The 13,837-nt window shown below is 47.7% G+C and overlaps 2 protein-coding genes across 2 annotated transcripts in view; both read left to right on the top strand.

Annotated features, from left to right (window-relative positions):
- PRR12 (proline rich 12) overlaps positions 1-13,837 on the top strand; it is a 113,937-nt gene that overhangs the window by 56,225 nt on the left and 43,875 nt on the right. The gene's annotated exons all lie outside the window — the stretch shown is intronic.
- Positions 7,010-10,987, top strand: LOC139317476 (uncharacterized). The gene is given in 5 exon segments (XM_070944546.1): positions 7,010-7,162; positions 8,278-8,669; positions 8,671-8,729; positions 10,450-10,703; positions 10,943-10,987. Coding segments are annotated over 5 exon segments (903 nt in total).

Genomic DNA, 13,837 nt, shown 5'->3' with positions numbered 1-13,837 from the left:
CCAGTTTAGCAAAGAGGAAAAAAGTCCTGATACACCCCCCCATAAGCGGTGTTTCTACAAAGTCAGTTTATTGCCCCCACAATCTGGGTCCTCAATTTACCTACCTCGGAAGGATGGAAGGCTGAGTCAACCTTGAGCCTGGTGAGATTTGAACTCGCACTAATTGCAGGCAGCTGGCAGCTAAGTGCTAATAACAGCACTTAGTCCGCTGCACCACCAAGGCTCCTAGTTATATAATACTCCAATTCTTCCTTCCCTTTAATTGCCAATGTTAATCTATTCATTTCTGCACATTCTAATATTTTCTTAATTACCTCTTCCTCTGTAGGGATTTTTTCCGCTTTCCAATTTTGTGCAAATACAATTCTCGCTGCAGTTATTACATGGATAATCAAATATACATTTTCTTTACTAAATTTCTCAGGTAAAATACCCAACAAAAACAGCTCCAGTTTTAAATCAATATGTTGCTGAGTCATTTTCTCTAGCCATATCCGAATTCTTGCCCAATAGTTTCTCGCTTCTGCACATGTCCACCACATATGGTAATACGATCCCAGCGTCTGGTGGCATTTCCAACATTTAGTTGATTTATCTTTAAACATTTTTGCCAATCTTTCCGGTGACATATGCCATCTATAAAACATTTTATACAAGTTCTCTTTATATGCTGTTGCCATTGCTAACTTATAGTTTCTTTCCCATAGTTGCCGCCATTTATCTAGCTCTATTGTATATCCAAAAATTTTTGCCCATGCTATCATTGTTTCTTTTACTTGTTGTTCTTCTAATTTAATACAAAGTACCATATTTTTCGGAGTATAAGACGCACCGGAGTATAAGACGCACCTTAATTTTGGGGGAGGAAAACAAGAAAAAAAGAATTCTGCCTCTGCCTACCAGCATCAGGATCAGCAGCGTCCTCACTTCCATTCGGATTTTGATAATGAGTAGCACAGATCTTTTTATCAGTTAAAAACAAATCCTATCACTCTATTTAACTGGTGGGTAGGGTGGGGGATGATTTTCATGGGGGCAGAAGTGGGCCTTGGCACCGAAGGCTCCACTCTCGAGACGCTCCCGTCTTCCTACCTATAGCTGTAGGCATTGAAAGCCTGGCTTTCTTGCAGCAAGGCCCCATAGAGACGCAGCACTTAAGTCCTCCTGTACGCTGCCATCTCATAAACACGGTGCCGGGCTTCCCGGCAAGCCCCCTGCGCCTTTGCTGCTTTGGTCAGAGCCTGATTCTGGAAGCGTCCTGGGGAAGTGCAGAGGTTGGGACTTGGTTGGCGAAGCAGGTGCTGCACAGGGGGCATAAGGCAAGCTACTGCCACCCAAAAACACTGTTGCTGCGATCTCCACTGCCTGGAGATCTCCGCTGCCTCTCCAATTCCAAAAATTAGGCGTGCAGAGACAAAAGAAAGAGCATCGCATTTTCGGGCGGTTCCAGGCAGCGGAGATTGTGGCAACAGTTTTTGGGTGGCAGCGCCTTGCCTTGCACCTCCTGCGCAGCGCCCAGCAAGCCACCAGTTCCTTGAAGATGCAAGCCCACTCAGAACACCCAAAGCCTGCAGGTAGTCTGCACGGACCACCCTCACCCTATGCCGCACAGCAGCCATGGGGGCAGAAATCTCGGGAGGTTAAGGAGAAGTCTACTGCTATAGGGAGTGGGGATCTCCAGTCCTCACACATGTTGTGAAGGCAGCCGTCAGAACTGCTGGAGCTGCTTCCAGGCAGACCCTAGGAGAACTTGGAGCTCTTGGTGGCTAAAGGGGAAGAAGAAGACTCTGGGCACATTGAGAACACACACTCCTGTTGCTGGAAGAAGGGGAGAAGGGCTGCTTCTCCTGCAGTCCGTCCCCCCCCCCCGCACCTTGTGCCTACACTCCTCCCTCCTCAGCCACCTTCTCCTCCCAAACGGTCTTAGTGCCCAGAGGGGCTCCATCCGCAGTCAAGGTTGGTTCCCCCCTCTTGTTCTCTTAAACTGAACTGCACTGAGCAGCTGGGGGGGAGGTAGCGTGAAGGAGAAATGTCTCAGCACCCCACAGCCACTTGGCGTTTTGACCACCCAAAACGGATCAGTGCTGCCTCCGCAGTGGCCGGCTGCTGCTTTCTCCCAGGATCATTTATGAACAAGTCAGAAAAGCAGTGCAGTTCAGTTTAAGAGAGCAAGCAGGGGGGGGGGGGAGAAACCAACTTCGACCTTCTTCCAGCAACAGGAGAGTGTGCTTTCTCAACGTGCCCAGAGTTTTCTTCTTCCCCTTTAGCCACCAAGGAGGAGGAGGGCACGCGGCTCTGTGAATTGCATTGGAGAATCGGGGAGGAAAACACCGAAAAATACGATGCATGGAGGCGATGCTCTTGCAAAGCGGGCGCTTCTGCGTGGAGAGGCGTAAGGCAAGGTGCTTGCCGCCTGGCCTGCCCCTTCTCCAGACTACCCAGGCTGAGGGCAATCGGATTCTGCTCCTGGCCCGGGAGACGAATCTGGCCAGGAGGAAAGAGAAAGTGAGACTGCAGAAAAGGAGGAGGAGGAGGGTGCGCGGCTTTGTGAATTGCTTCGGGGAATCAGGGAGGAAAAAGAGCATTGCCTCCAGGCATCGCATTTTCTGGCGTTTTTCTCCCCAATTCCCCGAAGCAATTCGCAAAGCCGTGCACCCTCCTCTTCCTCTTCCGCAGTCTCACTTTCTCTTTCCTCTTGGCCAGATCCGTCTCCCAGGCCAGGAGCAGAAGCTGACCGCGCTCATGCATCACGCTTTCTGGTGTTTTCCTCCCCGATTCCCTGATGCAATTCGCAGAGCTGCATGGCCTCATGAAAACGCAGCAGCGGTTTTCAGCTGGTTCCAAGCAGCACCATAACCGTTTCCGCCGCCCATCTCCTAGCGTGCAGAGACTGAAAATGTGATGCTCATTTTTGGCAATGTGAGGATCACTGCCTCCTGAAACCACCAGAAAATGCGACGCGCAGAGGGTGGGGGCTGGAGGGTGGGTGGGGCTACATTCGGACTATAAAATGCACCCAGATTTTCACCCTCTTTTTGGGGGTAAAAAGGTGCGTCTTATACTCTGAAAAATACAGTAAGTAACTATACAATTTTATCTGTTCCTGTGAGTATCTTATCCAATTCTGTCATCTCCAAATAAAAACCATATAACTTCTCCAGTGCGCTGCTTGGAGAATCCAAGCAAGGGTTAACTTTAATCCTATTGCCAGAGACTGAGTTGTAGATTTATCTTGGCCACACCTCCCCTGAACTTCAGTTTTTCAACTCAGTCAGCCAAGAGAGACGTATATTAAATTGTTCTACTTCTCAAGTCTAGGACAATAGGATTTTTTTGCTTGGATTCTCAAGAAGTTTTTGTTGAGTGGAGGATGATCCCAGATGTTCTGATCGCCTTGGGACAATTTCGGATTTCTGGAAGGGCCAGCACGCTGCAGGTGAGTGAGCTGGTCTGCTCTGGCAAGCCTGGACTGACCGCCACCACCCTGAAGGGAACAACATAGGTAAGCAGCAAATCCGGGGTCAACCCAACAATGGGGATCCTCTGTGGTGCTGGCCCCTGGAGTCCTACCCACCTAGCCGCTGGTGTGTGAGCTGGTGTCTCCGTTGTGAGCTGTAGAACCGCCATCACCTGTTGGCATAGGGTGAGGGTGGGCCCTCACCCTATGCAAAAACGACTATGCAAAAACAATTGCATAGTCTTTTAGTCAATCCAAGTCTTTAGCCATTCAAATCAGTCCGAAGTTACAGATATTTTCTTACCAGACAAACAGCAATTCAACGCTGGTAACAAATCACGATGATAGCAGATCCATCCACTTCTTCACACACGACAGTAACAGTTCCAATCAACAGTTCCAGTCAAGCAGCAAGTCAAGCAATGATGAGAGCAGGTCCAACAATGACTATAGCTCGGCTTCCTTCTTATATACAGTTTACACTAGTAATTATCCACTTAAGATAAGTGAAGTCAGCAGTGCAATGACTCAACAGTACAATTATGATAATTGCAGTCAGCAGTTAGTCAGCAGTCAGTTACAATGACTCATCAGTACAATTACTCAGCATTACATCTGTTACAGCATTACATAAAGCTACAGAATACATTTAAAGTGATAGAACACATATATTGCCTGGACAACTTGTTAGACTTACACCATATCCTAACATTCTCCCCTTTGGACAGGCTAATATATCCCTGTTCAGATTCTCAAGCCATAGCTTTCGCAACACATTTTATGTTTAATTGGACCTGCTCTCATCATTGCTTGACTTGCTGCTTGACTGGAACTGTTGATTGGAACTGTTACTGTCGTGTGTGAAGACATGGATGGATCTGTTACCATCGTGATTTGTTACCAGCGTTGAATTGCTGTTTATTACCAACTGCTGTAAGTAAGAAGATATCTGTAACTTCGGACTGATTTGAATGGCTAAAGACTTGGATTGACTAAAAGACTATGCAATTGTTTTTCACTACAAAGTAAAAGCTTTGTTAAACCAGTTTGTATGTATTGTATTCATTGCTCTCAGTACCGTTTCTCTGTGCACTTACTCTGCTGGTTGGTAACACAACAATATCCTTAACACACGCCTTCGCCCCCCTAGAAGTGTTTTGAGCGGCGGCATTGCCAGGCTCATTACTTCCATGCCTTGGGCCATCTGGTGGCCGGCGGAGGCGCTGGGAGAGCCGGAGTCAGCTCTCGCGCTTCACTTTTCATCAGCTGTAGCGCAGCGGAGCGCTTAGAGTGGTGGCGTTGCTGAGCTCAGCGCACTTTGTTTCTCCTTAGCAGGCTGGCAGCCTTGGAGTTTCCCGCACGGCGCTGGGAGAGGCAATTTTGCCTTCACACCGTTTTTCTTCCAGCTGAGAGGCGTAGAGGCACCTCAGCACTTGCACAAAGCTGCAGGGAGCTCTGCAAGTTGCAATTGCGCAACAGGGTGCTCATGAGTGGAAAATTTCCATTCCAGCACTGGTTTAAGTCCAATGCAGGGGTGTGGCTAGTTTTTGGAGCGGGCATTGTTGCAAGTGCTAGTTTCAGAGCAGAACGCTTTGCAGGAGCACTGAGATTCCTGGATTTTGCCACAAGGATCCAGCACAGCCTTGGAGCAACAGACTGATCTGATCTGGCATAGAGTTTCCTTCTAGATCTTGTCTGTATAAAACGAGTGAGCGGTGGCAGAATGGCAGAAAGGGAGTTATCACCACCCATGGAGCATTCTGAACCCCCTAGGCTCCATAGAGCTGAAGAGTCCAGCCCAGGGCTTCCTCTAGAGGGGCTTCTCAAAAAGAGAGCTCTAAGAGGCATTTATCTAAAAAGGATTCTGCTGCATCAGATAGAGATGCCAAAAGACGCCACAAGGTGCTTGAAAAACAAATTTCTAAAGCCTAACAGCAGGGTTTGGAGGCTAGGGAACCTACTGTTTCCTTTGCTGAGGAGGTTTTCCCTGCATCCCTGCAGCCTGATTTGTCTCCTCAAATAAGTGAGGTGCTACATGGCGACTGGTCTCCAGAAGGAGCTGGGGGGATTCCATCTGTCTTTGCTACTGGACAGGAGGATGAATTTCTGCCTTTTGCAAGTGCAGCTTCCACCAGCAGGCACTCAAGACCTGCTTCCACTAGGACCTCTGTCCCAGAGGCCACCTTTACTCCTACTGCAGCGGGGCTCCGCCCAGAGGAGACCCAGGGATCTGGGCTGTCTATGGACATGAGAAACTTAATTGCTGAAGCCATTTCTCAGGGCATAGCAGTGGGTTTACAGCAGAAGGGTCACTTATGCCATACCCTGCCACATCTTCAGGCTCCACTCTCAATGGCCTTACCTCCATTAGTTGACCCATCTGTCTCACAACAATCCATGCAGAGTGCTGATTCCCTGCTGGGGGAGGAAGATCAAGGAGAACAGGAATTCTCCGATGATGAAGGCATGACCCCTGACAAGCCTTCCTTTTCAGGCCTGTTCTGATCTGCCTTGTTTAAATCTTTATTGTTTAAGGCAACAACAACCACTAACATGGGAGTGGTAGCCACTTCTCAGGATCAGCCCCAGGGTCCTCCAGATCCTCATGAGGGTCTGTTTTCAGAGTCCGTTTCAGAACCGGAGGTAATTCCTTTGCCTAAGCTCTTTTTGGACGTTATTCAACGCCAATGGGCACATCCTGGTGCAATTGCAGCATCTTCTGGTAACGACAAAGCTTTATTGCGCTGGTCCCGACCTGGAGGAACTCCTCCGACTTCCTCTGGTAGACACTCCTGTAGCAACACTGACTTCCTCGTCCATCCTTCCGGCTGATATTGCGGAAGGTCTATAAAGGCAGAGGACAAAAAGGCAGAGATGGCGCTTCGCAAAACGCATCAGGCTGCGGCCTGGGCCATCAGATCAGCCACTGCAGCCTCCTTTTTCATTCGGGCCACCCTGATCTGGTTACGCCAGATGCAGGCAAGACTGCCACCTGATGAGACCAGACTGCATAAGGACTAGAATAAAATGATGGCAGCCACTGAATTTTCCACTGATGCGACTTTGAATGCGACTAAGTTCGCATCCAGGGCCGTAGCCTCTACTGTGACTTCGCACCGCCTCCTGTGGCTTCACCATTGGCAGGTGGACATGCGTTCCAAATGGAGATTGGCTTCCGCCTCCTACAAAGGGTCAAACTTGTTTGGGGAGGCCTTGGATCCCATCCTTGTTGAAAGCAGGAACAAGAAGAAAACTCTGCCCTCCTTGCACAGACGGGTGGATCGTAGAGCCGCGCCTTACTACTCTCAAAGGCAGCAATTCAGGTCAACAGAATCTGGGTCCAGCTTTGCCCAGTTTCAGCGCCCAGCCTACCAGGGTCACGAGAGGTTTCCAGATAGGTCATCCTATCGCAACAGAGGGAGGCGTCAGGCTCCGACCAAGTGGCCCTTTCGGGGATCAGGAGGTCACTGCTTTCGCTGTGGCAAATGACTACACCGCCACTTCAAGATGCAGTCCCTTCAATCCATCTTGGACTGCATCAGGGAGGGCGACATGTTGACCTCCATAGACCTCAAGGAGGCCTATCTTCACGTGCCCATTCGTCCTTGTCTTCGCAAGTTCCTGAGGTTCTCGTATGCAGGGCACCACTTCCAGTACCAGGCCCTGCCCTTTGGTCTGTCGTCAGCTCCCAGGGCCTTCACTAAGGTGTTGGCAGTGGTCGCAGCCCACATCAGAGCAATCCCCATTCAATTGCAATGTTACATCGACGACATTTTGATCCAGTCCAGCTGAGTCTTGTGAGTGGAACAGGACGTCCAGACTGTAATACAGCTCCTTCAGAACCATGGCTTCACGGTCAACTTCAAAAAGAGCCATCTGGTTCCATCCACCAGTCTCCTTCACCTAGGAGCAGTGATAGATTCCTCCTCCGGCCAAGTCTTTCTCTCACCAGACCGTCAGGAAAGCCTGCAGTCATTAGTGACAAAAGTAGTAGCTCTGCAATTGGTGCCTCTAAATCTCCTCTCCCAGCTATTGGGGAAGATGATTTCATGTCTAGCGATAGTGCCTTGGGCTCAGCTGCATGCCACAGCACTGCAATAGTTTCTGCTACCACACCAGAGGGCCAGCAAGAGCAATTCAAAAATCAAAGTGAGACTTACACAAAGGGTGCTGAGATCCCTGCATTGGTGGACATCCCCCACGTTACGGCGGGGCTGCGCCTTCAGGGTGACCCAGCGGGTCACGATCACATCAGACGCAAGCCTCTTTGGTTGGGGCGCCCACCTCCAAGCTCAGGTGGTTCAGGTCAGGTGGTCTCTGACAGATCTCCAAAACAATATCAATTGGCTGGAGCTGCGGGCGGTTCACCTTGCCCTACACCACTTCCAAGAGGCAGTGTCAGGCCAGCATGTTCTTATCCTGACAGACAATGTGGCCACGAAAGCCCACATAAATCGGGAAGGGGGTACTCGCTCCAGGTCCCTTATGGCAGAAGCGGAGAAGCTGGGGCTCTGAGCAGAGAGACATGTTCTCTCCATCAGGGCGGAATACATCTCTGGAGAGACAAACGTGCAGGCGGACTGGCTGAGCAGGACGACCCTGGACCACTCAGAGTGGCGCCTGCACCCGGATCTCTTCAAGGAAGTGTGCGAGAGATTCGGTCAGCCAGAGGTGGATCTGTTTGCTCACCCCTCCAAGGCCCAGCTACCGAGGTTCTTCTCCAGGTTTGCAACCCCGGGGGCAGAAGGGATCAATGCTCTCCACAGTCCCTGGCCTCAGGGACTGCTTTACGCCTTCCCTCCAATTCCCCTCATTCCCAGGGTCATTCAGAAAGTGTTGGAGGAGAAGGTGGAAGTTCTGCTTCTAGCTCTGCATTGGCCCAGACGCCCCTGGTACGCAGACCTGGTAAGCCTCTCGGTGTCCCGCCCCTGGCGGATTCCCCGGGACAGGATTTATCTCAGCCAGGGGGTCATAGTACATCCGGAGCCTCAGTGGCTCCAACTGACCGCCTGGCACTTGAGAGGAGCCTCCTGAGGAGGGCCAAACTGTCTGGGAAGGTCATCCGGACCATACAGGCATCTAGAAGACCTTCAACCAACCAAATTTATGACGCCACATGGAAGGCCTTCTGTCAGTGGTGTTCCTCTCATCACCTTGACCCCTTAGGCACTTCGGTTCCTGAGGTTTTGGATTTTCTGCAAACCGAACTAGACGGGACTCTCTCCCAACACCCATAGGAGACAGGTCGGTGCCTTAGCTACTGTTGTGGCCCGTCAGTGGCCTGTGCAGTTAGTAGCTGATTCCAACAGCGAGGAGGCTGGTGTGGTGTTGCGCCAGCAGCCTGTGCAGCTGGCGCTTGAGTCAGACAATGAGGAGGCTGGAGAAGATGTGGTGCCAGAGGCGGGGATTCAGCCAGGGCCTTCAAAACCTCCAGAAGCTCCCATAAGTGAAGAGGAAGAAGAGGAGGAGCCTCTTCTCGATGCATGAGCGTGCAGAGCTGTTAAAAGGCAGGAGTGGCTCCTGAGGAGGAGGTCTCCTCGAGAGTAAGGCTTGGGGCTAATTGACCACTCCCCTAGCCTATTTAAGGAAGGACAACGACTGATGCAATTTGCAGGAAACAACTTCGTTCATATTCCTTCACATCTTGATTCCAGAAACGTTTGATTTGGCTCTTGTTTATCTCTTGTCAGTTTTCCTGCAAATTGCTTCTGGGCATTCTGCCAACCACAGTAAGATTACGGTTATTTATTTATTTTTATTTATTTTACTTCAAATTTATATACCGCCCTTCTCCCTAGGGACTCAGGGCGGTGTACAGCCAAGTAAAAACACATAAATACATTCTCAGAATCCTCAGGCGCAACAAGGACAAACCACCAAGAACAACGTTGGAATGTAATGCTGGTTTAATCTTGTCCGTCCCGAAAACGCTGCAGTCGTAACGATGTAAAATTGGCGCTACATGCATACGGCATGTAGCACTTAAATCCATCCCGTGCCCGTCAGCTGTGAGGCGGAGCCCGGAACAACGCCCCGCCAGTGGCGAATCAGCAGGCTGGAGACGGGCGGGGCGGTGATAGGAGCCAGCTGCTGCATGTCAGAAACTTCCCGAGCAAAAGCTACCCGACCCTGTGAAACCCTAGCCCCGACGCTTCCACACACCCCCACACCGAAGTGCCTCCGTGCATCCCCCCCATGTGTAAATGTGCGCGTGTCCCAGGCGAAACTAGGAAGTGTGTCGGAGGAGCGGGGCAGTAGTGGGGCGCTCCTCGGTGCTGGCACAGCCCCATGCTATCCCACGCCCGTGTTGCCGCGCGGGCGAGCGGAGCCAGGTGAGTTGTCGAGCGGTTTGGCACCCAGCGGGATGATAGGGCTCGACATACATAATACATAAATTAAGAACAGATTAAAAGGAAATATCTCAATTTGGCCCAAAATTTAAAAAGACAAACAAATTTAAAATCATTTAAAAGGATTTGTTAGGCCAGCCCGGCTTGTTGGAAAAGGAAAGTTTTTAGGGCACGGCGGAAGGCACGGAGGTCTTGGATTCTCCTTATCTCTGGGGGCAGTTGATTCCAGAGGGTGGGAGCCCCCACAGAGAAGGCCCACCCCCTGGGGGTCACCAGCCTGCATTGCTTGGCTGATGGCACCCCGAGGAGGCCCTCTCTGTGGGAGCGCACGGGTCGATGGGAGGTCGTCGGTGGCAGAAGGTGGTCTCGAAGATAACTAGGTCCTATGCCATGGAGCGCTTTAAAGGTGGTAACTGAAATACTGTGCCTCAGAATTGAGTTATTATTCTTTGGATTCTTGTCGGCTGTTAATGAAGTTAAATTAACAGCCCTTGTTCAGAAAAGACTGATTTAAACTGTACTTGTGTTCGAACAACTACTAAGAAAGCTCATTAGTAGTCCTTAATTAGTAAACTAAGGTTTCTATGGACTTTGTGTGTGCTGCGTTCTTTGGGGTCCGTAGCTGGGGCAGAACAGCTACAGTGTTGACATGTGAAAACAGGCAACCCCTTACTCACCAACCCAGTATACGCAGCTTTCTGAAAGGTGCCGCTAATTTGAGACCTCCGGTGGTGCATCATTATCCCACCTGGAATCTGGTCTTGGTCCTTCAGGCTCTCACTTCAACACCTTTTGAGCCATTGAAGACTTCTAGCCTCAGATACTTAACACTGAAGGTAGCGTTCCTGGTGGCGATAACATCAGCCAGGCGGATATCTGAATTGGCAGTGTTATCTGTGAGGGAGGACCTTTGCATTTTTCATGCAGATAAGGTGGTTCTACATTTGGACCCTTTCTTTCTGCCAAAGGTGAACACCTGGTTTCACCGAGCCCAGGAGCTCATTTTGCCTAATTTTTGCCGGGTCCCCATCATCCCGTGGAGGAATGCTGGCATACCCTAGATGTCAGGAGAGGTAGGTATATTAAACGGACTTCTTCCTTTCGGAAGACAGAATCTTTATTTGTCTTCTTTCAGCCTGCCACCATGGGCAAGAAGGTGACGACTTCCACCATTGGTTAAAAGCCTGTATTTCCAAGGCTTATGAGATGCAGGCTCGGCCTGTTCCAAGGCGGATTATGGCTCACTCCACCAGGAGTGCAGCCACTACCGCTGCTTGGGCCACACAAGCTCCCATTGAAGACATCTGTAGGGCGGCAACCTGGTCATCTCCGTCGCCCTTTATCAGACATTATAAGCTAGATGTGTATGCCTCGCCTGAGGCATCCTTCGGAAGTAGAGTTCTTGAAAGGATACATGCCACCGTGGGGACCAGGGACCAGCTGGTCTCCCTCCCCTAGTTCTCAAGCTTGGGTATATCCCTTGCTTGGATTCTCCAAGCAGCGCACTGGAGAAAGGACGTTGGTCTTACCTGACACGTCTCAGTGCGCTGCGGGAGAATCCAAGACCTGTCCTGCCGACCGTCTGGTCCTGGGGTCTGGGTGCATTTCTATCTCTACAGGTGCCGGTATACTACTCTGACATGCCTTCAGCGAAAAACTGAAGCTCAGCCGGACAAGGGAGGTGTGGCCAAGAAAAATCTACAACTCAGTCTCTGGCAATAGGATTGAAGTTAACCCTTGCTTTGATTCTCCCGCAGCGCACTGAGAAGAGATGTGTCAGGTAAGACCAACATCCTTTTGCATCTTTTTCATATCTCAATTGTATTTACAATTGTGTATACCACACCATATCAATCCCTTGTTCTTCTAGTTCTTGTTTCGTTTTCAATTCCCCCTTTTCTGATAAAATATCTTTATATCTAATAATATTTCCCATATTGATATTTGGATGTATTAAAGCTTCCATTGTGGAAAGCCATGTTGGTATTTTCAGATAATGTTTTTCTCTAACTTTCTCCCATACTGATAATAAAGCATTTCTTACATAATGTCTTTGAAAATAACTATGTATCTTATTCTTCCCATACCATAAGAAAGCATGCCAGTTGTAAAACATGTCCCTCCAATGTCAATAACCTTGTATTTCTTAATACAATCCATTCTTTCATCCATGATAATGTTACTGATAATATAATTCCCAGTTTGGTAGTCCAAACCCTCCTCTAAGTCTTGCATCTTGTAACATTTTTATGTTAATTCTCACTTTTTTTTCCCTTGCCATATAAATTTCATTATTGTTTTATTAAGATTTTCAAAATATTTTTTTTCTAATTTTATCGGTATTATTTGAAATAAAAACAACAATCTTGGTAATATATTCATCTTAATTGTTGCTATTCTTCCCATTAATAATTGTAAATTCTTCCATCTCCCCAAGTCCATCTCAAATTGTCTTTTCAATTTATAATAATTATCTTCCTTCATCGTTATACATCTTGCTGTTAACTGAATTCCTAAGTATCTTACCTTTTTCATAATCTGAGTATCTAATTTTTCCATTAACTCCCTTTTCTGCTTCTCTGTGATGTTTTTCACCAATATTTTCATTTTATCTTTATTGATTTTCAACCCTGCCACTTCTCCATATTCTTCTATTTGTTCTATTAATTTTGGCCCTACTACTTGCGGTTCCTCTAAAATAAACACTAAATCGTCTGCAAATGTCTGTAGTTTATATTCTTTTTTCTTAATTCTAATACCTCTTATCTCTTCGTTTTGTCTTATATTTCTATTTAATACCTCTAATGTCAACACAAATAGTAAAGGGCAGTGGTGAAATCTGAATCGGTTTACTACCGGTTCTCTGGCTGCGCGTGGGCATGTGCAGTGCGCACCACGCACCAAATGCGATGTGCTCGTGCGCAGTGCACACCAAAAGGAGGCATGTGGTAAGTAGAAAAGCGCGCGGGGGTGATCAGCTGTGGCGCACAATCTTTTTTTTTACTTTTAAAAGCATTTTTTTACATTTTATGTTTACATTTTATTTTAAAAGCATTTTTAAAAAATGCTTTTAAAAGTAAAAAAAGGCTCTGATGATCACGCAGCTCAGCTGTGATCATCAGAGCCTTTTTTTTTACCTTTTAAAAGCATTTTTTAAAAGATGCGGCAAGCGGGCGACCAGGCAATTGGGTGGGCATGGGCGGGGGGGCAGGGATTTTTGCTACCGGTTCTCTGAACCACCAGCTGCCATCCCTACCAGATCAGCCGATCCGGTCCGAACCGGGAGCATTTCACCCTTGGTAAAGGGGATAAAGGACAACCCTGCCTTGTGCCTTTCATAATATTAACCTTCTCTATCATATGTCCATTTACCATCACCTTCGCTGATTGCTTCTAATAAATTGTTTTAATCATATTTATAAATCTCCCCCCAAAATCCATAGTCTGTAATTGTTTTATCATAAATTGACAATTCACATTGTCAAACACCTTCTGTGCATCAAGAAACATCAATGCCATTTGTTTTTCTGGATGTGCTTCATAATATTCCAAAGTGTTCAAAATTATTCTCATATTGTCTCTAATCTGTCTCTTAGGTAGAAAACCATTTTGGTCTGTGTGTATAAATTCATTTAACAATCTCTCTAGTCTATCAGCCATAATTGATGCAAATATCTTATAACAGGGAAATCAGTCTATAATTTTTTATTTGTTGCAGGTCTGTATCTTCTTTTGGTATAAGAGTAATATATGCCTCCATCCACGAATTTGGTATCTTCTCTTCTACCAAGAGTTCATTAAATACTTCCAGCATTGTGTTGCTTATTACATCTTGTAATGTTTTATATAACTCTGCTGGCAATCCATCTGGGCCCGGCGTTTTACCATTCTTTTGTTTTTTAGTTCCATCATTGTTATTCTTTCCTCTAATGCCTTTTTATAATCTTCCGGTATTTTAGTTAGTTCAGATTTTTCTAAGTATTGTTTTATCTTTTCTTCTGATATTGTCTCTTGTTTATAGAGTTTCTCA

This window comes from Pituophis catenifer, unplaced genomic scaffold, assembly GCF_029215685.1.
Source record: "Pituophis catenifer annectens isolate HBS135680 unplaced genomic scaffold, rPitCat1.0.hap2 SCAF_5, whole genome shotgun sequence".
Classification (NCBI taxonomy): Eukaryota; Metazoa; Chordata; class Lepidosauria; order Squamata; family Colubridae; genus Pituophis; species Pituophis catenifer.
The sequence above is the reverse complement of the archived record's forward strand: the minus strand, read 5'-3'. Positions and strand labels throughout refer to the sequence as shown.